Raw genomic sequence first — 22,701 nt, 5'->3', positions numbered from 1 at the left:
TCAAGGGGCAGTCCCGCCTCCGCCCCGCCTCGGAACGCCCGGAGACGTTTCCCGTTGGTTGACGTGGCCGTCACTCAGGATAAGGCCCCGCCCCCGCCTCGCCCCGTCCCGTCTCTCCGCGGCCTCGGCCCGCTCCCGCAGAACGCGCCCGGCGGTCACGGAGCCGTCGCCCATTGGCTGTTATGGCCGTCACTCAGCCCGAGATCCCGCCCTCATCCCGCCCCAGGGTGGCACCGCCACCGCCCATTGGTTGGCACGGCTGTCACTCAGGCGACGGTCCCGCCCCCTTCCCTTCAGGCCGCTCGGAGCCGCTTCACAGACGGGGTTTTACTGCGCTGCCCCGGCGCCTTCAGAGTCCGGCGCGGCCACGGCGCTGCCTCGACCCCGCAGTCCGGCCCCCGCCTATTCGTTCTTCAGCCCCTCGGCGATGAGGTTGAGCTCGTAGCACCAGGTCTCGTAGCGATAGGCCACGCGGATCTGGGCCACGTTCGTCTTCCGGATGTCGTTGCCTTCGGGCCCGTCTTCCCGGTAGTTTTCACCCAGAAACTTCACTTTCTCCTGCCAGAGGCAAAGACAGCGGTACCGACCTCAGAACCCCCGCTGGCAGCGCCAGAGGGAAGCCCTAAGCCCATGGGCGGAACTGGTCGCCGTTGTCAGGCCGTGAGCAGGACCACCCCAGAAGGAAACAGAAATCGTGGGACAGGACACACTCCAGGACACACACCTCGTGGGACAGGACACCATCTTCATGGGACAGGACACCCATGTTGCGGCACAGGACACACCTCATGGGACAGGACACACTGCAGGACACACACCTCGTGGGACAGGACACCCAGGTTGCGGCACAGGACACACCTCATGGGACAGGACATACTGCAGGACGCCACTTCATGGGACAGGACACACCTCATGGGCTATGAGACACTGCAGAACACCCAGCTTGTGGGACAGGACACACTGCAGGACACCCCTCGTGGGACAGGACACCCACCTCGTGGGACAGGCCGCACTGCAGGACGCTGTTCCTGGCGATCTCACACATGTCACAGGTGCTGAGCTTGAACACCTGGGCGGCGATGGCATACTCCTCCATGAGGGGCTCCTGCAGCACAGGGTTAGGGGTCAGCAGCCTCTGCCAGCACAGCCCATGCTCTGCAGCAGCTGTCCCAGACCTCACAGAACCACTGAATCATTGGAGTTGGAAAAGTTCTCCAAGATCAAGTCCAACCTTCAATCAACACTCCCATGCCCACTAAACCATATCACAAAGTGCCACGTGTTCTCATATTTTGAAAACTTCCAGGCACCACTGCCCTGGACAGCCTGTTCTGATGCTTGACCCCTGCTTCAGTGAAGAATTTTTTCCTAATATCCCACCTGAACCTCTGCTGGTGGAGGGGGAGATGGCTCAGCATATGCTGCACCCTCTGCAAGTGCCACTGACTTCCAAAAAAAACTGGGGCCCACACAGTCCCAGCCCCACAGTCCCAGCCCCAGTGCTCAGCTCACACTGTACCTTGGTGTAGTGAAACTGCATGGGGTCATCTGTAGAAAGGGACACCATCAGCCCTTTCTGGTGGAAGTCAAGCAAGGGATTCTTGGCGTATTCCAGGAAGAGGCTGTTGTTGCTGAGTGGGGACATGGCAATGGGAATTTGGGCGAGGAAGTACAGATACTGCAGCACCGGGCTCTGCAAAGATGAGCAGAGGTACCACATTAGGGATAAAGTTGCTGCACCTTCCGCCTCTTCCAAGGTCACTCCTCAGATCAGGCCAGCCCTCAGCCAGGGAATTGTGTGCAAGGAAAGAGATGGGCAAGCCAGCAATCAATCCTTCAGGCCAAGGAACACAAGAGGCCAAGGAGCTGTTTGATACCAGAACTCAGCTGGCTCCAGTGATAACAAAGATATTCTATGATGGGTCTGTGAGGCTAACCCCCCCCAAAATCTAATACATTTCTCAGCCGCACCCCCAAACATGCCTGGAGAAACCCAGAGAACCATTTGACATCTGCCTGAAGCCAGGATGTGTCAGCGTGAAGCAGAGGCACAGGTAACTGCCAGCTACATGGAGGCAGCTGTGAGCACTTCTCCTGCTCTGCCGTGCTTGGGCTGCTCCTGGCAGCCTGCTCCTCATACCTTCTTGAGGTTGAGCCCGTGGGAGATGTTATCTGCTGTCATGAAGGCTGCCAGCAAGTGTGTGATGGCCCCGGCCTCGCCGCAGTGCGGGCGGAACAGGAACGTGTTCATCCCACGCTGCCTGGGCACAGGGAAGGAGCACTCAGAGCAGGCAAACGGCAGGGTTGGGTGGCTGGACCCGACTTCAGGCCCAGCTCTGTCCCTACCATGAGTCCCCAAGAATCCACCTTGACTTAGGAGCATGTTGCTCGTTCTCATTTCTCCTCTGTGCATGCAATAGATGCGTCTCTGCAGTCCCTAAGCTTTCCCCCCAGTCCATCACATTTCCTACTGAGGGGTATTTGGATTGCTCTGGGACATGATGCTCCAAATACAGAGCGAGGAGAGCCCCACTTCTTCCACACCATCAGTCAAAGAACCGAGGCAGCCCCTTGGCAGATCCCAGGCCTCACCTGCGCAGGTTGTTCAGCACCAGGATGTTGGCATACATGTAATAGATGTAGTAGGTATAGGATGGGTTCTTCTGAGAAGTCCACTCCTCTGGCTTTGGGCTTTTAGTGCTGAACATGTGTCCACTGTGCTTGGATTCATCATCCACGCTGTCAAAGCCCGTGATCTGCTTGGCAAGGGAACAAAAAAGTGCAACTCACACTCTGCACCTCATCATGCCCAGGTGGGTTCACTCGGCCCCACCACAGCTCACCAGAGCCCAGCTGTACCCCTGTGCTCCCCGAGGGCAGGGTTGGGTAAGGCTGCAGACCTCACTCCTCACAACCCCCCAAGCACTGTCCAGGACTGGGAATAAAGCTCACACCTCTCCAGGAGGTGAGTGGGCAGCGATTCTCAGCACCACAGCAGCCAGCCCAGGGAGTCTGACCCCTCCCTGCACTTCTGGCCTTCCCAGAATAAGGCAGAAGGACCACGAGCCAACTGATGCCATTTTCCATGTCAGGGCCAATACCCCATTTCTTGTGCACAAACAGGAATGTGAGTTCTCCCCACACCTGACAACGTCAGCAGGTGACACTCACGTGGCGTAGAAAGACACTCAGCTCTTTGTGGGCTTGGGGATTGACAGTTGCCTCAAACACAGGAACAAATATGTTTTCCAGCATTTTCCCAAAGTGCGGGAGGAAATTCTTAGACCTGAACACATCACTGTGGACAGAAACAGGGATTAGTTGGTAACCAGAGGGACAACATGGCCCACTGTCCCCAAACCCTTTCAGGGATGAGGGATCTGTAAGGCACAGTGCTCCCTCAGCCCCACAGCACGTACTAAATCCTGGGGACTTGGATCATCCACTTCATGTTGGGGGAATAGACCCGGTGGGTGTTGAACCACTTGGCCAGGTTGGCCCACTCCTCAGGCGACCGCCCGTAGATCGAGAGCCGGGGCTCCGTGTGCTGGTACTTGGCATCCTCCAGGTCAGAGCCAACCTCCTGCAAACCAGAGCACACCATGGCAAGGGAAGCCACAGCAGCACCACAGCTTCACCCTGTTCTCCTCCCCTCTGTCCATACCTTGATGATGGTAGCAAAATACTCGCCGTTGATGGCGTTCTCTGTCTTCAGATAGAGGTCCCGCAGCTCGCTGGCCCCCACGGGGTTGTACTTGTCATTGAACTTGTCAAAGCGCTGGAATGTCTGCCGGCCCTGGAGCAGGGAGATCAGGCTCAAATACTGCCCTCACAGGTTGGCAGGGAGCAGGGACTGAGCCAAACCACCCAAAATGGGAAAGCCAGGAGCTGCCGTACGCTGACACAAATGTTAATGCACACAACATGTGTGGGTGCACAGGGAAAAGCTGTGGGGGGCGAGAGTGGCCCAAGAGTGATCTTACAGTAAATGTCTGACCACTTACAGCATGAACATCCAGGGAATCCACTGTCAGGTCGTAGGGGTGCAGGTTGAGCTGCTGGAAAAGCTGTTTCAGGGTGAGCTGTTTGCCCTTGGCATTGTAGACCACGCGGTTGGCATCCACATGGTAGGATTTCTTGATGAAACGCAGAAGGTGCTTCTGGTTCATGCAGGCTGCAGCATGGATGTGTGTGTCCACCTGGGACAACAGAGGGACAGCTTCAAGTTGGGATGCTGGGGTACCATCCCAGGGAGGTAAACAGACCCCTCAGGTGAGCATGTTGTGTGGGGAGCAGGGCTCAGCTCAGGAGGTGAACACAACCAGAGGGCACAACTTTGCCAAGAGCATCACAGGGAGCACATTCCCATTCACAGGAGCAATGCTGCTGCTACAGACAGGGACTCCAACATCCAGTTCCCAGGGAGGGACAGGCACTGTGACAGCTCCTCTCCAGGGTCCCTGGGGCTCTAAGCCTTGCCCTTTACCTTTCTGCAGTTGTAGAAGTCCCGGTGGGGGTTGTTCTTCAGCTCCTTCATCTCCTCCATCTCATTGAGCATTTCGTGCACTTGGAACTTGGATGAGAGGAACTTGAGGCGCCGGTGAGCGTAGGTCTTCCTGGTGAGAGCAAAGGGCGGAACAATCACTGGGCTCCTTACCCCGTGGCACAGGGACACAGATTCTGCCTGGGGTGGAGGAGCTTATGCTGCCCAGCCCTGCTTCCCTAAGGTGCCTCCCCTGGCTCTATTACAGAGCTCTGGCCAGCTGGGAGCTTACCTGCAGGTCCTGTCTCCAATCCCTGAGTGCTGCTTTGCTTAAGACACAAGTCAAGAGGGCTGACAAGGGCCAAGGACACTTGGGCAGCCAGGTGTGTCATCAGCAGGTTCCTCCCTCTTCCCAGGACGGGGAGGGGGCTGCCCTGACCTCCCTCTGCCCACTGAGGCAGGACCTGGTGGGTTGTGCACTTACACAGGCCCCTGTGCAATCAGGACCAAGAGGAAGTTCATGTCATCCATGAAGTGCTCGAGGCTGGGGTAGGGCAGGTCCTTTGGCTCATTTCTCTCAGCTGCTGCCTTGTCTGCATAGACATAAACTATCCCATCCTTCATCTGGACATGGTATCCCAGGTCCTCGGGGAGATTCCCAGTGTCGAAGGGATCCTGTCCATCCTTCACTGGCGGGGTGAACACTGCACCAAAAGGAGAATTCTATAAGGCTGCCAGCCCAAACCTCCCAGGCCTGCCTTGCTCCCCCACCGCACACAGCAGGAGGGGCACCCCACCACTGTGACACCTAGGAGGAGGCCTGGGCAAGTGCCTTCCACAGCCCTTTCCTGAGCCCTGCCCCATACTGAAGCCAGAAGAAGGCCCTGGGGTGCCTGGAGGTACCTGGGCCGTTGTCACTGGGTTTCCAGGGCTCGCCCTCGATGGCACGCAGGTACTGCGAGGGCGTCTTGGGGAACCTCTGCACCGACTGCTGCATGTGCTTCTCCCGGATGCACAGCGCCCGGTACAGACCTCGGCACACCACTTCAAAATCTTCCACTGTCACCTGCGAGAGAGTTGTTGCTGAAGGCAGCCACACAGCTGGAACACGGGTGTCCAAGAGACACCCTGGTGCACCCAGGTGGAGGGAGATTTTGGTCACAGCAAGGTAAATGTCAAAAAATGGTTTGGGCTGGAATGGATCCTAAATACCATCTTGTTCCAGCCTTTGCCATGGGCAGGGACACTTTGCATTATCCCAGGCTGCTCCCAGCCCTGTCCATCCTGGCCTGGGACACTTCCAGGGATGGGGCAGCCACAGCTTCTCTGGGCACCCTGTGTCAGGGCCTCCCCACCCTCACAGGGAACAAGTCCTTCCCAATATCCCATCTAACCCTGCCCTCTGGCAGTGGGAAGCCATTCCCCTTGACCTGTCACTACATGCTCTTGTAAAAAGTCCCTCTCCAACTTTCTTGTCATATCATATCAATCATATGATCATATCATATCATATCTATCTCATAATATCATATCTATCTTGTCATATCATAAATCATACCATATCAATGTCCCACTGCTCTGCCTGAGCAGGGCAAGGAAGGGATGATAGGCAGAGACCCAGGCATGGCAAAGGAAAGTTCCTGGTGCCAGAACCAGTGAATTCTAATGTCACCCCCTCTTACATTCCTCACTGCAATCAGTAATTGGCCCTGAAATGGAAGCCAGGCCTGGGCAAAACATTAAAGCTATTTTTGGAGCCCAGGCTGAAACTGAAGTAGGAACAACAACATACACTGACACAGTGTGTCAAGGATTTTTGATTTACTGCACAAACAAGTGTTTTGGGCAGTCGGAAGAGGCTGGAGTGGAGCACTCCCAGCTAGGACAGTCATGGCAGGAGGAACATGCTGAGTGCCTGAGCAGGGAGGGATTTCCAGATCCCCTCTGCTATGCAGCTCCAGGCTGAGCAACCCTCCAGCAGGTTCTTAGAAGCAGCACAAATGTAATAGGAGGCTGAGGAGGAGGGGGAGGCAGGGTTAGCATAGGATGTGATAACAGTCCTGGTCAAATGGCTCTGGGTGACCCTGCCTGTGCCAGGGGCTTGGTGACCTCCCTCAGCCATTCTGGGATGCTTGGATGTGCACAGACCTCAGGCAGACAGAGCTGTGAGCAAACAGAGAGGATGTGACAGAGTGAGCACAGCCCGCCCTGCCAGGCCCGCCCTGGAGAATCCCATGGGAAACATGCAGCACCACACAGCTGCTGCTAAGGAATTCAGCTCTGGATCCTCCAGGGATGCAGCAGGGAACCCCCAGATGCTTGTGAGGCACAGACTGAGCTGGGAGACACCCTCCCCATTGCAGCTGGTACAGACTCCTGTGTCACTGGGCACTGCTGAGGGACGGGCAGGGACCAGAGGGGGCAACCAGCATGGGAAGGGAGCAGCCATGGAAGTACCTACCCCAGAGGCATAATCCCCAGTGATCTGCACCCGCTGGAAGTCGGGCACAGTCTGGTACTGGGGGCAGGTGGAGTTGGCCTCATCAGTGGCAGCCTGGCTGGGCACAGACCTGGGAGCCACGGACACTGCCAGCGCAATCGTCTTCTGGTGGATCAGCTTCTTCCTGCTACGGAGGAAAGGCTCAGGCAAACAGCCCCATTCCGTGGTCACACACAGGTCCAGGGCCAGGGACTTCCCACAGCCATGTTCTACCTGTGCACAACACGAATCAGCTCACTGGTGATTTCTGAGCACAACATGAATCAGCCCACCAGTGATTTCTGAGCACCTTAAACGGATGCTGCCAGAAGCACAGCCCACAGCACACAAAATAGCCACAGGCTTTGGAAGTTGCATCTTTCCAGAGTCCCCAAGTCTCCCTCCCCAACAGCTCTGTGGCCATTGCTGTGCTGACACCCAGGGAACAGGCCAAGGGTTTCTTTCTGTCCAACAGTGGGAACAATTGGAGAGGAAATCCTGGAGTACCTGACAGATGCCCTGGGATTATCAAGGATTTATTCCATAGGTGTGGTGAGCTGGGCCCAAGGGCCTTGATTTACATCCCCCCTGTTTGCTCTGGCCAGGGGCTGCAGGCTGTGCTCCTCTCCTTGCCCAGGCTCCCGGGAACTCACCGCTTTTCCACCATGGCACTGGTCTCCTGGAGCATCATGTGCAGTGTCATTTCCTGGCGGGAGATGGGGCAGATATCTTCCACATCAAAATGAGAGATTTCTCCCCTGACCTCCTCATCCTTCACCTCAGAGGCAAAGACCTTCTCGGCGAAGGAGCGCATGGACTCGTCCATCTCTGCAAGGAGCAGGAGTTCAGTGTCCCACAGGGAGGTGATTCCCAGCCACTGGAACAGGCAGGTGCCCCTTGCAGGCAGCTCCGTGCTCAGCTGCCACTTCCTCATGGCCCCCACACCCCAGAGAAGACTGTGAGCCACCTCCCAAATTTCCAGCAAGGCCAGGCCACACCTGGTGGGCTGGAGACATCCCTTGATATCCCCAGTACAGCAGGAATAGTAAATACAGCCCAAGAGTGCTGCCCAAAGGCCCAGAGAGTAGCAGATCCTTGGGAAGGGCAGTTATGGGAGCATGCACTGGGGGGGAAGAGGGGAAAATTGGCAGAGCCCTTACAGCTCCAGGGAGCCTGAAATCCACTTGCTGCAGCAGTCAGGGGGAAGACAGAGGTGTGGATGGAGGGGGCAGAGCTGGCAGCCCGAGCACTCAGCTCCCACCAACCCAGTGCAGGGAGCTGGGCACTCCCCAGCCCACCACGTGCATCGTGCTGCAAAGGTGCCAAAGTCACCATTGACACAGGGCTGGCTGGAGCTTTATGGAGGAGGACAAGGAAGGTTAAAAACCCTTCCACTGCCAACAAAACACCATAAAACAAGAACCAAGGGTTCTGCTGGCAGCGTCTCCCAGAAGCAGATATTTGCATGGCAGCACAGGGGCACTGGCAGCAGGTTTTGGTAGCTCAACACGAAGCAGGGCGAGGATCAGTGCCCAAGGTTGGACCTCACCATCGAGTGTCACACAGGACATGGTCACAGGTGAGGACCAAAGCAGAACGGACAGAGGGTTCTCACAGCACTCAGGATGCCAGGAGGGTATTTAACAAATTGCATATTTTGGTGCTGTATCAAAGGACCAAATGGTGGGAGCATTCTGTGTAACACTGAGGGGCAGAGCTGGCACTGCCAGGAAATAGCATTTCTCCAGCTGCTGAAGGATCACCATGATCACGTAACCGCTGCTTGGTTCCAGTGATCATGTCCAGGCAGTAACACAGCAGAGCATAGAGAAACCCAGCAATACTCACCTTTATGTTCTGCTGTTTGAGACAAAACAGAGAAAAAATAAAAGCTGTTGTGATCAGCCCCTCAAAGTTGGAGCCTTTTTGCCTTATCATCTCATCAGTCATTAAAAAGGGATTAGCAAAGTACAAGTTTAGCCAAAGCCTTCCATGCCTTCCACTTATAAAAGAATCATAGAATCCCAGAATGGTTTGGGTTGGAAGGGACCTTAAAGCTCATCTGATGGGCAGGGACACCTTCCATTATCCCAGGCTGCTCCAAGCCCCATCCAACCTGGCCTGGGACACTTCCAGGGATGGGGCAGCCACAGCTTCTCTGGGCACCCTGTGCCAGGGCCTTCCCACCCTCACAGGGAGGAATTTCTTCCCAATATCCCACCCTCCTTTGGCTTAAAACCATTCCCCCTTGTCTGTCATTCCCTGCCCTTGTGAGAAGTCCCTCCAGCCTTCTTGTAGCCCCTTTAGGTACTGAAAGAAAAATAAGAAAGGCAGAGAAGAAGTTGTCACTTTGAGGAATGCCAAGATGGAAGTTCTGTGTTGCCTGTCCCACAACGGAGCCTCGGTGGTGCCTCAGCGTGGAACCAAACCCCACTGCAGTTACATCCCACCCAAGGCTCTGGCACAGCTTCTGCCTGACACAGTCTCTGCTTTCCCTGCAGAGCCCAAGGGGGAGCATTTTCTAGAACCCAGATCACCTCACTCCACACCACCAGAGACTGACACCAGTCCTGTGCTGCAACTGAGCTGGCCTGGAAGGTCTCTCCCTGCACCTGCAGGGATGCAGCAGGAACACAGGAAGGGCAGCAGAGCCTTCTCCTGCTGACCAAGCAAGCAGATATTTCAGTGACTCTGAGCACCAGGCTTGGCTATTTTTTGCCCTTGACTCTCTCCTTTGTGGCCCTCAGGATGGATGGTCATTTCAGAGATGCCGAGTTCCATCCCCCTGTGGTCACATCTCCCCTTATTCCCTAACAGGATCACACAGCTGAGACTCTGCACTCCCACAGCTCCTCACTGCTGGTCAGACAGGGTGGCAGCACCATCTGAGGGTGCAGCCCCTGCCTTTTCCATCTGAGCCAGCAGCTCAGGCTGGAGCTCTGGCATCACATCTCACCAGCTGCTGACTTCCCAAAGCCCAGCCTGCGGGACACACACTCCACAATTCTGACTCCATGTATTCATTTGCCAGCTAATCATCCCAGAAATGCTTAGTTTGACCTTTCATCTCTAGTGGACGAACATTACACTCAGGAAGGTTCACAACCTCCCACTGACGGTGCAGGGCCAGGCTTTAACACCAACTTCATGTGCTAGGGCAGTGTCTCTTACACCATAGCCCTGCAATTCCAAACATGCTCCTATCAGGGCTGTTTGGTGCTGTTATCACTCAGGGCTCTGCAGTCACCTGTCACATGTCCCTCTGCACTGTCCTGCAGAGCCTGGCTGGCCCTGCTCCTGCTCCCATCCCCTTGGGGTTGCAGCTCCCCACATCTTCTGAGCTTCACCAGGTTGACCAGAGATTCCTGAAGTCCCTCTGACCCTTTCCACAGGGATTTAATGGTGTCATTACAGGACACATTACACTGCAGGAGAAACAATATTTTCCTTCAGTACAAGCATAGAAAGATTTAAACAATAACACAATTTCTTTGCTGCACTATCCAAAAACATCTCCAAGCAGGAAGAAGAATGCCCAAAGGCCCCAGTGGGGTCCCCTGGACACCAAACATCCAAATCTCCGAGGCTGTGGGAGGAACCTGCCCTGTGGCTCCTTGGCTCACACTTGGCTTTCAGACCTACCTGGAATTCTCACCCGGGACATCGTAGCAGCGTTTGCAGAGCCTCAATAACACCCCAGTGTCCCCGAGCACGAGGGGCCAAGTGACTGCCTGGCAGCCCAACACTAATTTTACTGCTTTCCCTTCCCTGTAATCAGACTCTCCCACTCTAAAAGGAGACTGGAGATCAACTGTGGGACTATTTAAAGTGCAGCCACAACCACTTGCACTGAAGCAGGTGAAAGCAGAGCTCAAATTTAATTAATCTTTTTCTTTAAGTCAGGCTTGCATTTTACACTTTGTGGAGTGTCTCCTGGTGTCTGGCCAGATTTCTGCTTTCCTGGGCAGCTGCACCTTTCTGGTGTGGTCTGTGGAAGTCAGTCTTTTAAGAGAGACTAAACCTGATGCCTTCTGTGCTGAACCAAAGGTTTAACGAAAATCCCCAATCAGAGCAGGGGCTGTGGATAGGTACAAACCATATGCTCTCACCTGAGCTGTTCAGGGATTTTTCCTGAGGGAGGGGTCTGTTTGAAAGCCTGGATTTTACCAACAGAGCTCACTTCTTCCCAGATGAATCCAACAAATTAAAGGAAGGTGTAGGGAGTCACGGTTTGTTCCTGAGCTTTTCAGGAACTGCCTTTATCAAGTTTTGTGTCATAATGTTGCTATGATAATCAGTTCTGTATGTGGTGAGCCATAACCAAGGTGTATCTGACAGAGACCAGATCTCAGTCCAGCCCAGGGTGGGTCAGGGAGCTCCTGCCTTCAGCTGCACACGTGGCTTGGGTCTGGCAGAGCAGCTCTCAGGTTGGGAGGCACCTCCTGGCTTCATTTTAAGCAGGTTGTTTCCAGCATATTGGCTTTGAGGGCTGTACACTCCTTTAGGGTGTCCTCAAACCTTCTTCAGATCTCACCTGCAGCTGGAAAACACCTCCTGTGTGAAGAAAAAGGCCAGAATTTGTTGTGTCCTGCGTGTTGCCAGGATAACTCTGAGCTTCTTATTCAGATTCCTGGTGGGAAGTGGTGGAGCTGAAGAGGACAGGAGGATAAAATAATTTTGATGTGAAACAGAGCCTTTCTCTGTTTGTTTGTGCTTCGATTCTTGATGGCAATTGAAAAACTGCCCTGGAACAGGACAAAGCATTTGGGCACAGTCTGGCTCTGCTTTAGAGGGTGGCTTTGGTCATAGCATTGAAGGGAACAGAAGAACCACCTGGAACAGACATTATTCGGAATTACATGTGCATCCAAGGGGCTCCTGTGCCACATTTTGCAGGAAGAGCTATGGAAAAGTCTTGTCCAAGAAAAAGACTGGAATAGGTGAGAGAGCCACCTGCATAAAATACAGAGCTGGAAATAACAAGCCATGGATTTTGTCCATAGGGAATCCTGTGGCACAGCCAGTGAAGTAAGGTGAGCTGAGACCTGGCACAGCATCTCCAGCTGAGATAATTTCCAGAGCATCCAGCAACTCTCTGGAAGAGATGTGCCCACTATTTGATGGGCACAACTTCAGAACATGCTGGGTGACAATTGAGAAATTCTCCAGAATTTAGGGAATTTTACCCCCACTTCCCTGTTATTCCCCAAGAATATAAATTTCCTTCCCTCCACCCTGCAGAGGAGAAGCACCAGGGATGCTGGTACAGCTTTGGTCTCCCTCTCATGCTGATAAATTCTTCAGGTTCTGAATTCTTCTTCTCACCCATCCCCGAGTTTGAGTTCCCACACCACATTATTGTTTAACTGTTTCATTCAAGGTCCATAAAAACTGGCTCCTGCTTGTTTGCTGTCCCACAAGGACTAAATCCGCCCTTAACCTTCCTGGATACATCAATATCTTGGGATTCATATCTGAAACCAAAAATAACCTTTAAGATACAGGGGTCATCTTCCTCAAGAGAAGAATCTTGATCACCTCTTGATCCCTCAGCCCTTTTAATCACAGGGTCAGCTTGAGTGGGTTCATGGTGGAAATCTGAGTAAAGCCTGGGCACGCTGTGCTAAAGTTAGATCCAGGGCCTGTGCAAACTCAAGGACTGACACAACCAACCTGTCTTCCCCCTCTTTTTCAGCTGGGAAGTGAATGATTCACACCCAGAGGCTTTGGAGTGGCTCTAAACCCCACACTTTCACCTCTGAGCTGCCCTCGTTCCACCCAGGTCCAGCCAAGGGAAAATGGTTGGACCTGTCAGGAATTTGGCAGCTTGGGTTATTGTGCAGGATCTTCTGCAGCTTGCCTGGCCTTGCATCCACAGCACAGGGGCAGCTGCCCAAACAGAGGCCATGGGGCAAGATTTTCTAGAAAATGGTTTAAATCCTCAAGAGGAGGAATATGAACAGAGAGGGGACAACATGGATCTCCCCAGGGCACTCCTGGCTGTGCTGGGCCTTTGATCAACTCACCCAGCACTGGGGAAACTCTCAGCAAATTCTTCTCTCCCCAGGTTGCTCTCAGTCATCCCCTGCACAGATCCCCCCAGGGCTGCTGAAATCAGCCTCTGTTCCAGGGCACAACCAAAATCAGTTCCTCAGGAGGGAGCTTGTTTGTAGGAACAAGGGAGGTTGTTGCAGGGAACAAAGACATCGCAGGGAAACTTTCCCAGCAAGCCAAGAAACCCTTGGGTTTTTAGCACCCACCCGAGCTCAGGGTGTGAATCCTCTGGGAATAGGCAGTGACTGCTGGAGCTACAGTGGCAGGAGCTGCATGCCCCTGTTCCTGGGGGTCTGTTTTTAAATTCCTGGCACAAAACCCAGGTTGGACTCCAGGTTTCAGTTACCTGACACAACGTCTGAGGAGAAATACACTTGAAGCACATTTACTTACTGTGTGGTCTGACACAATTTGCCTTCTTGCAGGAGGAAAGCCAACAGGGAAGTATTTTAGAAGACTGAATCAAGCAATTTAAAAGCCTAACAGAGCATGATTTGGGCACAGCAGTAACTTAATAGCTGTTTTTGCCACCAGAATATCAAGCAAAGGAGCTTCCCTCTCCATTGTTTAATATAAGTGAGCATGAGAGACCCCACTGCAAACAGACATTCAGCAGTAGCAAGATGCACAGGTTGGTGAAGTCATTAACTGGACTCAGGACCAAGCCTGTGGCAGGTCTCAAGGCTACTCTCACTGCTCATTGATGCTCTAGGGCACATCTGTGACAGAGCTGACCATGCCCCATGACAGAAGTGGCAACTGGTGTAAATCCCACCCCACAAAGAGAGAGCACTGTGATAAACTTTCTGTAACCCACTCGTGGATACCATGCCCAGAACCCAAAGAAAACAACCAAAGAATTCAAAGTTTATTCTTTAAAAAAGTTATTTAAGAAGCAAAATAATTTACTTCAAACCAAAAGAGATGCATTATTGAAAGCAAATAATTAAACAAAGTAACAACAAATTAGCCCTTGGGTTAAAAGTCCAGATCCCAACATTTCCCAACCATCCTGGGGGTTACACACAGGCAGACTCAAGGTTTGGGGTTTTTGAGGAGCACAGACAGCTCAGAATGGGATTCAAACTCCCACTGCTCTTCTTCCCCCACAGGCCTGAGGCTGCTTGAAATCCAATTCTAAGTCTGAGCTGCACTAAAAATTACGGCAGCTTAAACATCCTGGTTTAAATCCAAAGTCCTACCAAGGACAAGGACAGGATCAGAGCAGTTGAACAAGACCACGGAGGGGGGACACAAAGAGAATCAACCACAGAGTTCCACTGGCTCCTTGGAGAGCTGTGCTCAGCCACAGCAACAGCAACATTTATCACAGTCATTGGCACTTGGAAGTTCTGAACAAGAGCTTTACCCTTTTTTAATATTTTACCACAAAAGTTGTTTATGTCTGTTCTGCCCAGTCAGGACAGTGAAATCAGCTTGGCACCAGTGCAGAGTTGTGCTGTTCTAAATAACAATATTTGGACCAAATCTACTAAAACACCTTTTCCAGGGACCTGTCTTGTGCAAAACCTTCTGTGCTTATCTTCTAAGTCATTTTCCCAAAAGTTCACAGGGTTTTGTCCTTCCAGTTCTTGGTTGCCACCAAACCCAGAGCTCCCTGTGAGACAGCTTGAAACAAATTACAGCCATTCAGTTCACACTCCTGACTAGTACAACACCCTGATTTTTTGCTGGATTTGGAACTACACTGATGGAGATGGGAGTATCACCCGTGCAGATCAGCTCTGCAGCATCCTAAAAACTGGAAAAATCCTAAAAACCCCTCTAAAGGTTCCAAAGATGGCATAAATACAGACCCATCCTCACCAGGGCTTTTTCCCTTTTCAGGTTCTATAGAGCCCAAGAGAAAGAGAACAGCAAAGAGAAAGCAGATGCATTTTCCAGTCAGTTCCCACACGTTTCTGAGAATTCCCAGCTTTTGGAGCTACAGCTGGTACATTGTAATGACACCCAGAGCATGCTGGGCAGTGTGGAGCATTGCTGTAATGAACCTGAATCCAAATAATTCTCCAGACTGACCACACAGCCTTCAAACATCAAATGCCAGAGGCTTCCCATGGCCACAGGCAGCTGTGCTCTGAGCAACCCTGCTTGCCAGGAAACAAACTCTTGCATTTCCCAAGAAATTAAACCCCATCCACAGACCTGGATGACAGAATGTCACCGTTCAACATCCTTACAAACTCCACATTGCTCCACGTGACCAGATGTGCATCCCAAAAGCTTTTTGTCATTTTCCAGGGGTGTTTTTATTAACTGGGCACCCATGTGTCACACATCTCTTCAGGAGCAGCCACTCATCTCCTGCCACAGGGAAGGCTTTCACAGAAAACTCTCCCTGACAAAGCTTTCTCAGCCCTGGCTGTGCAGTGGTGGCAGCTCTGTCACGTTTAACCTGCAGCATGAGATCAGTCATGGGACGGTTTGGGTGGGAAGGGGCCTTAAAGCTCATCCAGTGCCACCCCTGCCATGGGCAGGGACACCTCCCACTACCTCAGGGTGCTCCAACCTGGCCTTGGACACTTCCAGGGATGGGGCAGCCACAGCTTCTCTGGGCAACATCAAACAAACTGAATCCAAGCCACAGCCAATGGTCCCCACAATTCTGCCCACCACTGTGTGTATGGTGCTGGAAAATACTATTTTATGTTAAAATTTTTGTGGGTTTAATTCTTATCAGTGTCACGTCAGTCAAAGTTAAAATAAATTGAGAAAAGTATTTATAAGGATTATCACAGATAAAGAAAATGTGATGCAGACTGAGCCTCTTAATTCCCAGAAGAGAATGAAGGATGTAAGTAGTGAAGAAAGCAAGATTAAAAGGAAAACATTCTTCTCTCTCTGTTTACTGATTTCTAATGTCCACTTGAAATTGAGCACTCCAAATGAAGATGTGTGACTGACACCAACAAACTGAAACTGAGCCTCCTGCAATTCCCCTGCTCTGCTGGTCTGGCACTGCCCGAACGCTCCCTCTGTTGGCTGAAGGCTCCTTCCTCCTCCATCAGAGGAGCTGGGAATTCTGCTCTCCTGCCTGAGCACACGGAGCAGAACCCAATTCCAGCAGCACAAGGACCAGGAAAGGACGGGGCGTTCCAAGGAGCACTGGAGGTTTCGCAGCAGTGACCACACCTGGGCAGCCCAAGTGATGAGGGGAGGATGTTTTGTTCTGGGAAGAACTCGCTCAGCTCACAATTCCCTCAGCTGGAGGCTGTCAGAGCCCAGAATTCCCATCAGTCTGTCCCACACCTTCTCTGAAGCCATCACTGAACTCCTTTCCTTCCTCATTTTGCAGGGATGCTGCAATCAGAAGCTGGCTCAGGTGTCTGTGGCAGCTCTCAGCCTTCTCCCCTCCAGCACAGAATCCCAGAATGGTTTGGGTTGGAAAGGACCTTAAAGCTCATCTCATTCCACCTCTGCCATGGGCAGGGACACCTTCCACTGTCCCAGGCTGCTCCAAGCCCCGTCCAGCCTGGCCTTGGACACTTCCAGGGATCCAGGGACAGCCACTTTCTGCACCCCTGACAGAGTCACCCCAGCCCCCCACACTCCTTCCCTGACAAGGAAACTCCAACTACATTTTACAGTCTAGAGACATTTTGAAGAGACTCTTTACAGTCTGTGGTAAGAAAATAATTCAGAATAAAACAATTTGCAAGTTACAGAGAGAGATGAATAGCAGCTGTCCAAAGCAACCTCCAGTTACCAGATTAATGAGTGAGAAGCTGCCCAGAAATGTTGGCAGTTCATGTTAAAAATGAACAGCTGACAGGTTTGGTCCAACTTGGAAGAGATCTGAATGCTGCAGGAAAACAATACAGAATATAAATTGTTCCACCCACAAAGAAAGTAAAACACAGATGCAGTGTGTCCCCTCCCTTGTCCAAGAGTCTCACAAGTGCCTGCTGGACTTTCCAGCCCCCAAATTCCTGCTGGAGGATCCTGTCAGGCACAGATCACCCACACCACACTTGCCTGCTTGAGACAATGAGCTCCCAAGAAATTCCAGTCCTTGGGGTTTTCCTCAACCCAAGGGACAACTTCAAATCTTCTTAGCAAACAGGCACTTAGTTAGGAAAGGTTTTCCTTTTTATTACAGAAATGGAGGATCAGGTAGGTGGCACTCCTGGCACTGGAGATGTTGCACTTTGCTGTACAGGTGCACAGAGAGCAGACACCCATCTGAGAGGGGACAGGGGCACTCCTGGTGGCACAACCCCGTGTGACATTACTGTGCCACTCCTCTGACAGCACTGCACGGAATCCAACAGACAGGGGACACACAGCACTTCTAGCTTTTACTCTAGAGGTAAAGTGTCATCTTTTTCACAGCATTTAGTCTCTATAGTTCACTTTTGTGACTGGTTTTCTTCTTGAACGAACCCAGGTAACACAGTGAGAAAAGAATCCCAGCACATCCAGAGATGCTGCTGCTCCGTGAGCTGAGCAGGGAGGTAGATGCCATGGATGTTCTCTTCAGATGGAGCACGAAAAAGGACCTTGTGCTAAATTAACTCTGGTGTCCAGAGTCTGTCACTGGCACCAAAACACTGCAGGGCATCAGCAGGAGAGGCAGCACAGATCGAGGCTCATCCAGCAGCTGCACCTGAACCACGTTTTCTTGGCATCTAGAACAGAAAGGCACCTCCAATTAGCACTAATTAGCTCTGTCCCACTCTGGGGTGGGTGTGCAGTGCAGCAGTGCCAGTCCTGAGCTGGTCTGTCTGTTTGCACAGTCATGAGCAACATCTTTCAGGGAACTGCTGAAAGGAATTTCACTCAGTGGGGAACTCAGACTTCATTACTTGCACTGCTTTATTTGGTTAATCCTGGAATGAGCCCATTCCAAGGGAACACAGCTCGAGGGAAGCCGTGCAGGAGTCAATCACTCAGCAGCACAACTGTGCACAGCCCTCTTTCAAGGTGTTTCTTCAGAAATTACACGTTCTCCAACAGCCCAAATGGTTTCCCAAAGGAAGGAGATGGAAAGGAATGATACAGAAAATCACACCATTGAAATCAGCGGAAATCATGGAATGTTCTGGGTTGGAAGCAACCTTAAAGATCATCTTGTTCCATCCACCCATCAGCCAAAAGGGTGATGTGAATGAAAATTCCTTTTCTTAAGCTTTGTCACCAACTTAGAGGGGAAATATTCTTTTTTGAGAATTAATACATTGTAGGATCCAAATCTCTGGGAATCAATAGGTTGTGTGATAGGAGGAAACCCCACCTACAGCAACCAGCATTTCTAAGGCACATGTAGCAACTGCTAGAAGGCAAAGAGACAAAAAGCCAGTGTCTTTTTGGACACTGAAGTGTCCAAAGAAGTGGAATTCCAGCTCACCTTTTCACATGACAAGGCAGGACAGTCCCATGCAGCCCTGGTTCCCATCCTCGCTGCTGTTGAGCTTCTTCATCCGGTACTGCCGGATCTCTCTCACCAGAGTGTAAAAAGCATCTTCCACACCCTGAAGGCAAACACAAGGTCAGGTATTTCCTTCCCTGAAGCTTTTGAAATCACTGATCTGTCCATGCCAGAACCCCTTAATGGATTTGAAAGACACAATTCTATAGGAAGAGCAGCACCCAACTCATCCCATGGTTCATAAGAGGATGAAACTCACACTGATGCCCCAAACCCTCTCCTTACAGTCCTGACCCCTCCTGGAGTAACAACCATTAAAACAAACATGGAAAACCATATCTGAGGGAGGTTCCATGCAGAAAACAAACTACTCCTTGCCTTACCAGCTCCGTTTCAGAATTCCTAGAATTCGATTCTTTAGGATTTTCTGGCTGCTGTTCAATAATTGCACCTTCCCTGCTCTGTTCTCCTGCTCGGGCAGAGCTGGACACGTGGCCAAGGAGGCATTGGAGAAGCCCATTAGTCCAGTCTGGGGAATTCTGTCTGCAAACATAATCTGCTAATTGCCTTTCATTAAGGAGCCAAGAGAGCCGAGCAGGTCTGGGGTGAGCGAGCTGAGCCTCTGACACTCCCCAGTGAGAGCAGCTGAAACTCTGCTGCTCCTCCTGCCAACACTGAATGATGCTGGAATTGGCTGGAATCAGTTTTTTAGCATCATTTGAAGCAGTATCAAGTAGGTGGGTTTCTTTTTGTTCTGTGTGTTCTGTGAGACTTTGTAATAAGGTATTTATTTATTGTAATTAAAATGTGATTTTTATTTAATACATAAGTATTATTTTTTCAGAATTGTTTTGCAGGCATTTGTTTCTTATTGGGAGTTTTTTTATGGTTTTGGAGGTTTATTAAGAGGGGGTTTTGGTGGTTGTATTTATTGAATGTTTCAATATTAAAGGTGGGGGTTTTTGGAACTTTTTTTTGGGCATGTGCTATTTTTTTTTATTACATAATTTTCCACAAAACCACTGTCAGTCTCTTTATCTCTATATTTATTAGTTTTAGTTATATTTATTATTTTGAGGGTTTTTTTTCCTAGTTAGCTTTTAAGTTTTATTTAGTAACTTCAGAGGAGTCAAAATGTTTTTATTCTCTATGTTATTTATCAACATGACCCACTTGAAAGGAAGTCAGGACGAGTCTGAAGTGATTCCTGTGCTGGCCCAGCCCAGAACTCTTTCAAGCTAAGAGTGAGTGGGGAAATAGAAGCTAAAAACTGTAAAGGGGTCGAAAAATGCTTCTGCTGTAAATAAGGCAAAAGCACATGGAAAAATGTCATTCCTGCATTTCCCAGGAAGAAGTCAGACCCTGGGGGGCCCTCACCTGTCTCGTTTTTGCAGAGGTCTCTATGAAGGGGATTCCGTAGCTTTTTGCCAATTCTTGGGCCTGTTTTGTGTCCACTGTTCTCGTGGGCAGATCACATTTGTTCCCCACCAGCACCATGGGCACGTCATCCGAGTCCTTCACTCTCTTGATCTGTTCTCTTTAGGAAGACAGATTTGAAAAAAAAAAAAAAAAAAAAAGTTAGGAACTATTTTCTAAATATAAAAACTGGTTTAGTTCAATATTCAAACAGCTTAAAGCTGAGCAGGACCTTGGGGGTCAGCGGGATGGCCAAGCACTTTGTACACTTCATTTTCTGTCCATGGATAACTCCACTCTGGATTTCTCACCCATTTTCCTAGAGATGCCATTCTGTAGCTGTAAATGGCATCTGATCAGAGAATCCCAGAACAGCTGGGGTTGGAAGGGACCTCTGGAGATCACCCAGCCCAACCCCCTGCCAAGGCAGGGTCACCTGGAGCAGGTGACACAGGAGCACATTCAGGTGGGTTTGGGATGTCTCCAGAGAGGGAGACTCCAGGACCTCTCTGGGCAGCTGTTCCAATGCTCTGCCACCCTCATGGAAAGAAGTTTTTCCTCATGTTGAGGTGGAACTTCTTGTGGTTCAGTTTATGGCCATTGCTCTTCGTCCTATTGCTGGGCACCACAGAAAAGCGTCTGACACCGTTCTCCTGGCACCCCTTGGAGATATTTATATGGATTGATGATATGAATAACACAACAACCCTAAAAACTGTCCCAGTCTTAACTGACTAAAGGTGGTGCTGAGGCCCTGGCACAGGGTGCCCAGACGAGCTGTGGCTGCCCCATCCGTGGAAGTGTCCAAGGGCTTGGAGTAGCCTGGGACAGTAGAAGGTGTCCCTGTCCATGGCAGGGGGTGGCACTGGATGAGCTTTAAAGTCTCTTCCAACCCAGCCCTGTCTGTGATTCTACATCCTGGCACAGAACAGTGACAGAACTTTCTGAAAGGAGTGAGAGATTTAATATTTGTCTGTTACTGAGCCTTCACTGAGTCACTTCAATGCTTCATTCTGCCAATATCCCTGCCCCTGTCCCCACTGCCCAACCTGTAGAGGTTGATGTCGGCGAAGGATTTGCTGTTGTTGATGGCGAACACGCAGAGGAAGCCTTCCCCTGTCCTCATGTACTGGTCCCTCATGGCGCTGTACTCCTCCTGCCCCGCCGTGTCCAGGATGTCCAGCAGGCACGTCTCGCCATCGATCACCACCTGCTTCCGGTACGAGTCCTGCAACACACGGGGACCTGGGGTGAGCACTGCACTGCTCCTGTCCACTCCAGGGCATAGGGATGAAAAATAAAAATAATAATAAAAACACGGGTAGGAGTGAGAGAGGAGTTTTTCCAGCTGTTCTAGAGCAGCTGGGGCTGCCCCTGGATCCCTGGAAGTGTCCAAGGCCAGGCTGGACGGGGCTTGGAGCAGCCTGGGATAGTGGGAGGTGTCCCTGCCCATGGCAGGGGGTGGAATGAGACGAGCTTTAACGTCTCTTCTAACCCAAACTTGTCTGGATTTTGTGATTCTCATCCACATCTGATGAACAATCACCAGTATCTAAAACTATAATATTTCAAATATTACCCAAACAATCACATTTTAAACCATACTCAATCAATCACATTTTAAATGAGACTCTAAGCCCTCTCATCCTTTGTTACAAAACACAGAACTCCTGTTGCTTTAAAGAAAATCCTCAATAGGAGAAGGAAAAAAAAGAGTATCATAAATACCCTCACCGTGAGCAGAACCTACGCCCTGCACAGACCCGCGGTGGCCTTTTTGCTCGCCTTTGGCTGCCTTGGGAAGCCCGAGGCAGAACGGGGGAGGAGGAACCGCTCCCAGAGCCCCGGGCCGGGCTGGGCTGCAGGGACCTCGCGGCGCATCCCCGCCCGCCCGGCACGGGCAGAGCCCCCGGCACCGGGGCGTTCTCTTTCCCCCGCGTTTCTCATCCCGCGGCTCTGAGCCCGCACCGGCTCCCGCACCCGCGGCCCCGCGCACCTCGATGGTGGGGTCGTACTCGTCCACGAAGTGGTTCTGGATGAGCTGGATGGTCAGCGCGCTCTTGCCCACGCCGCCGGCGCCCACCACGACCAGCTTGTACTCGGTCATGGCCCCGCGGCCTCGCCGGGCCCGGCCCGGCCCCGCCGCCGCCGCCGCCCCGCGATCGCCCCGCGCCGCTTCCGCCTCCCGCCCGCGCGTCACCGCCCGCGCCGCTTCCGCACACGCGACACGGGCGCGACACGGGCGGGACAGGGGAGGGACACGGGATGGACACGGGATGGACACGGGATGGACACGGGAGGGACACAGGCGGGACACGGGATGGACACGGGCGGGACACGGGATGGACACGGGCGGGACAGGGGAGGGACACGGGATGGACACGGGCGGGACACGGGATGGACACGGGAGGGACACGGGAGGGACACGGGATGGACACGGGCGGGACACGGGATGGACACGGGATGGACACGGGCGGGACACGGGAGGGACACGGGATGGACACGGGCGGGACACGGGATGGACACGGGATGGACACGGGAGGGACACGGGATGGACACGGGATGGACACGGGCGGGACACGGGATGGACACCGGAGGGACACGGGAGGGACACGGGAGGGACACCGGAGGGACACGGGATGGACAGGGGAGGGACACGGGAGGGACACCGGAGGGACACGGGATGGACAGGGGCAGGACAGGGGAGGGACACTGGAGGGACACGGGAGGGACACGCCGGAACACGGCGGTTCCGAACCGGCAACAGCACCGAGCCCGAACCACGGGGCTTTAAACGGGGAACGGCGCTGGTCCCGCAGCCCAGAGCTTTCACAAGGGGGAAGGGCACGGAGCCCGCGGCTCCGAGCGGGGAACGGCACC

General features: G+C 52.3%; 2 protein-coding genes across 2 annotated transcripts; both read right to left on the bottom strand.

The window, feature by feature from the left end:
* Positions 1-261: 261 nt before the first annotated feature.
* AMPD1 (adenosine monophosphate deaminase 1) lies at positions 262-10,741 on the bottom strand. The gene is made up of 15 exons (XM_082296362.1): positions 10,605-10,741; positions 7,616-7,790; positions 6,945-7,110; positions 5,387-5,549; positions 4,968-5,187; positions 4,487-4,616; positions 4,005-4,199; positions 3,665-3,796; positions 3,420-3,583; positions 3,172-3,298; positions 2,593-2,756; positions 2,141-2,261; positions 1,520-1,693; positions 995-1,105; positions 262-558 (listed from the first exon to the last, which is right to left on the bottom strand). Exons 1-15 carry the CDS (start codon positions 10,624-10,626, stop codon positions 403-405), a joined length of 2,220 nt encoding a protein of 739 aa, XP_082152488.1. The 5' UTR covers positions 10,627-10,741; the 3' UTR covers positions 262-402.
* Positions 10,742-16,611: 5,870 nt separating this feature from the next.
* Positions 16,612-21,985, bottom strand: NRAS (NRAS proto-oncogene, GTPase). Its single transcript, XM_082296363.1, has 5 exons — positions 21,818-21,985; positions 20,871-21,049; positions 19,783-19,942; positions 18,385-18,508; positions 16,612-17,665 (listed from the first exon to the last, which is right to left on the bottom strand). Exons 1-4 carry the CDS (start codon positions 21,926-21,928, stop codon positions 18,389-18,391), a joined length of 570 nt encoding a protein of 189 aa, XP_082152489.1. The 5' UTR covers positions 21,929-21,985; the 3' UTR covers positions 16,612-17,665; positions 18,385-18,388.
* Between the last annotated feature and the right edge of the window lie 716 nt (positions 21,986-22,701).

Source organism: Coloeus monedula (genome assembly GCF_965178545.1).
Source record: "Coloeus monedula genome assembly, chromosome: 23".
Classification (NCBI taxonomy): Eukaryota; Metazoa; Chordata; class Aves; order Passeriformes; family Corvidae; genus Coloeus; species Coloeus monedula.
The sequence above is the reverse complement of the archived record's forward strand: the minus strand, read 5'-3'. Positions and strand labels throughout refer to the sequence as shown.

Excerpts from the sequence above, each read along its gene's own strand:
- AMPD1 (XM_082296362.1), bottom strand. The coding sequence starts at position 10,626 with ATGTCCCGGGTGAGAATTCCAG. Across the intron at positions 2,262-2,592 it reads GTGCTGAACAACCTGCGCAG|GCAGCGTGGGATGAACACGT; the intron begins GTGAGGCCTGGG and ends CCCTGTGCCCAG. Across the intron at positions 559-994 it reads AGTGCGGCCTGTCCCACGAG|GAGAAAGTGAAGTTTCTGGG; the intron begins GTGGGTGTCCTG and ends TGCCTCTGGCAG.
- NRAS (XM_082296363.1), bottom strand. The coding sequence starts at position 21,928 with ATGACCGAGTACAAGCTGGTCGTGGTGGGCGCCGGCGGCGTGGGCAAG. Across the intron at positions 21,050-21,817 it reads AGTACGACCCCACCATCGAG|GACTCGTACCGGAAGCAGGT; the intron begins GTGCGCGGGGCC and ends CGTGTGTTGCAG. Across the intron at positions 19,943-20,870 it reads GCCGACATCAACCTCTACAG|AGAACAGATCAAGAGAGTGA; the intron begins GTTGGGCAGTGG and ends GTCTTCCTAAAG.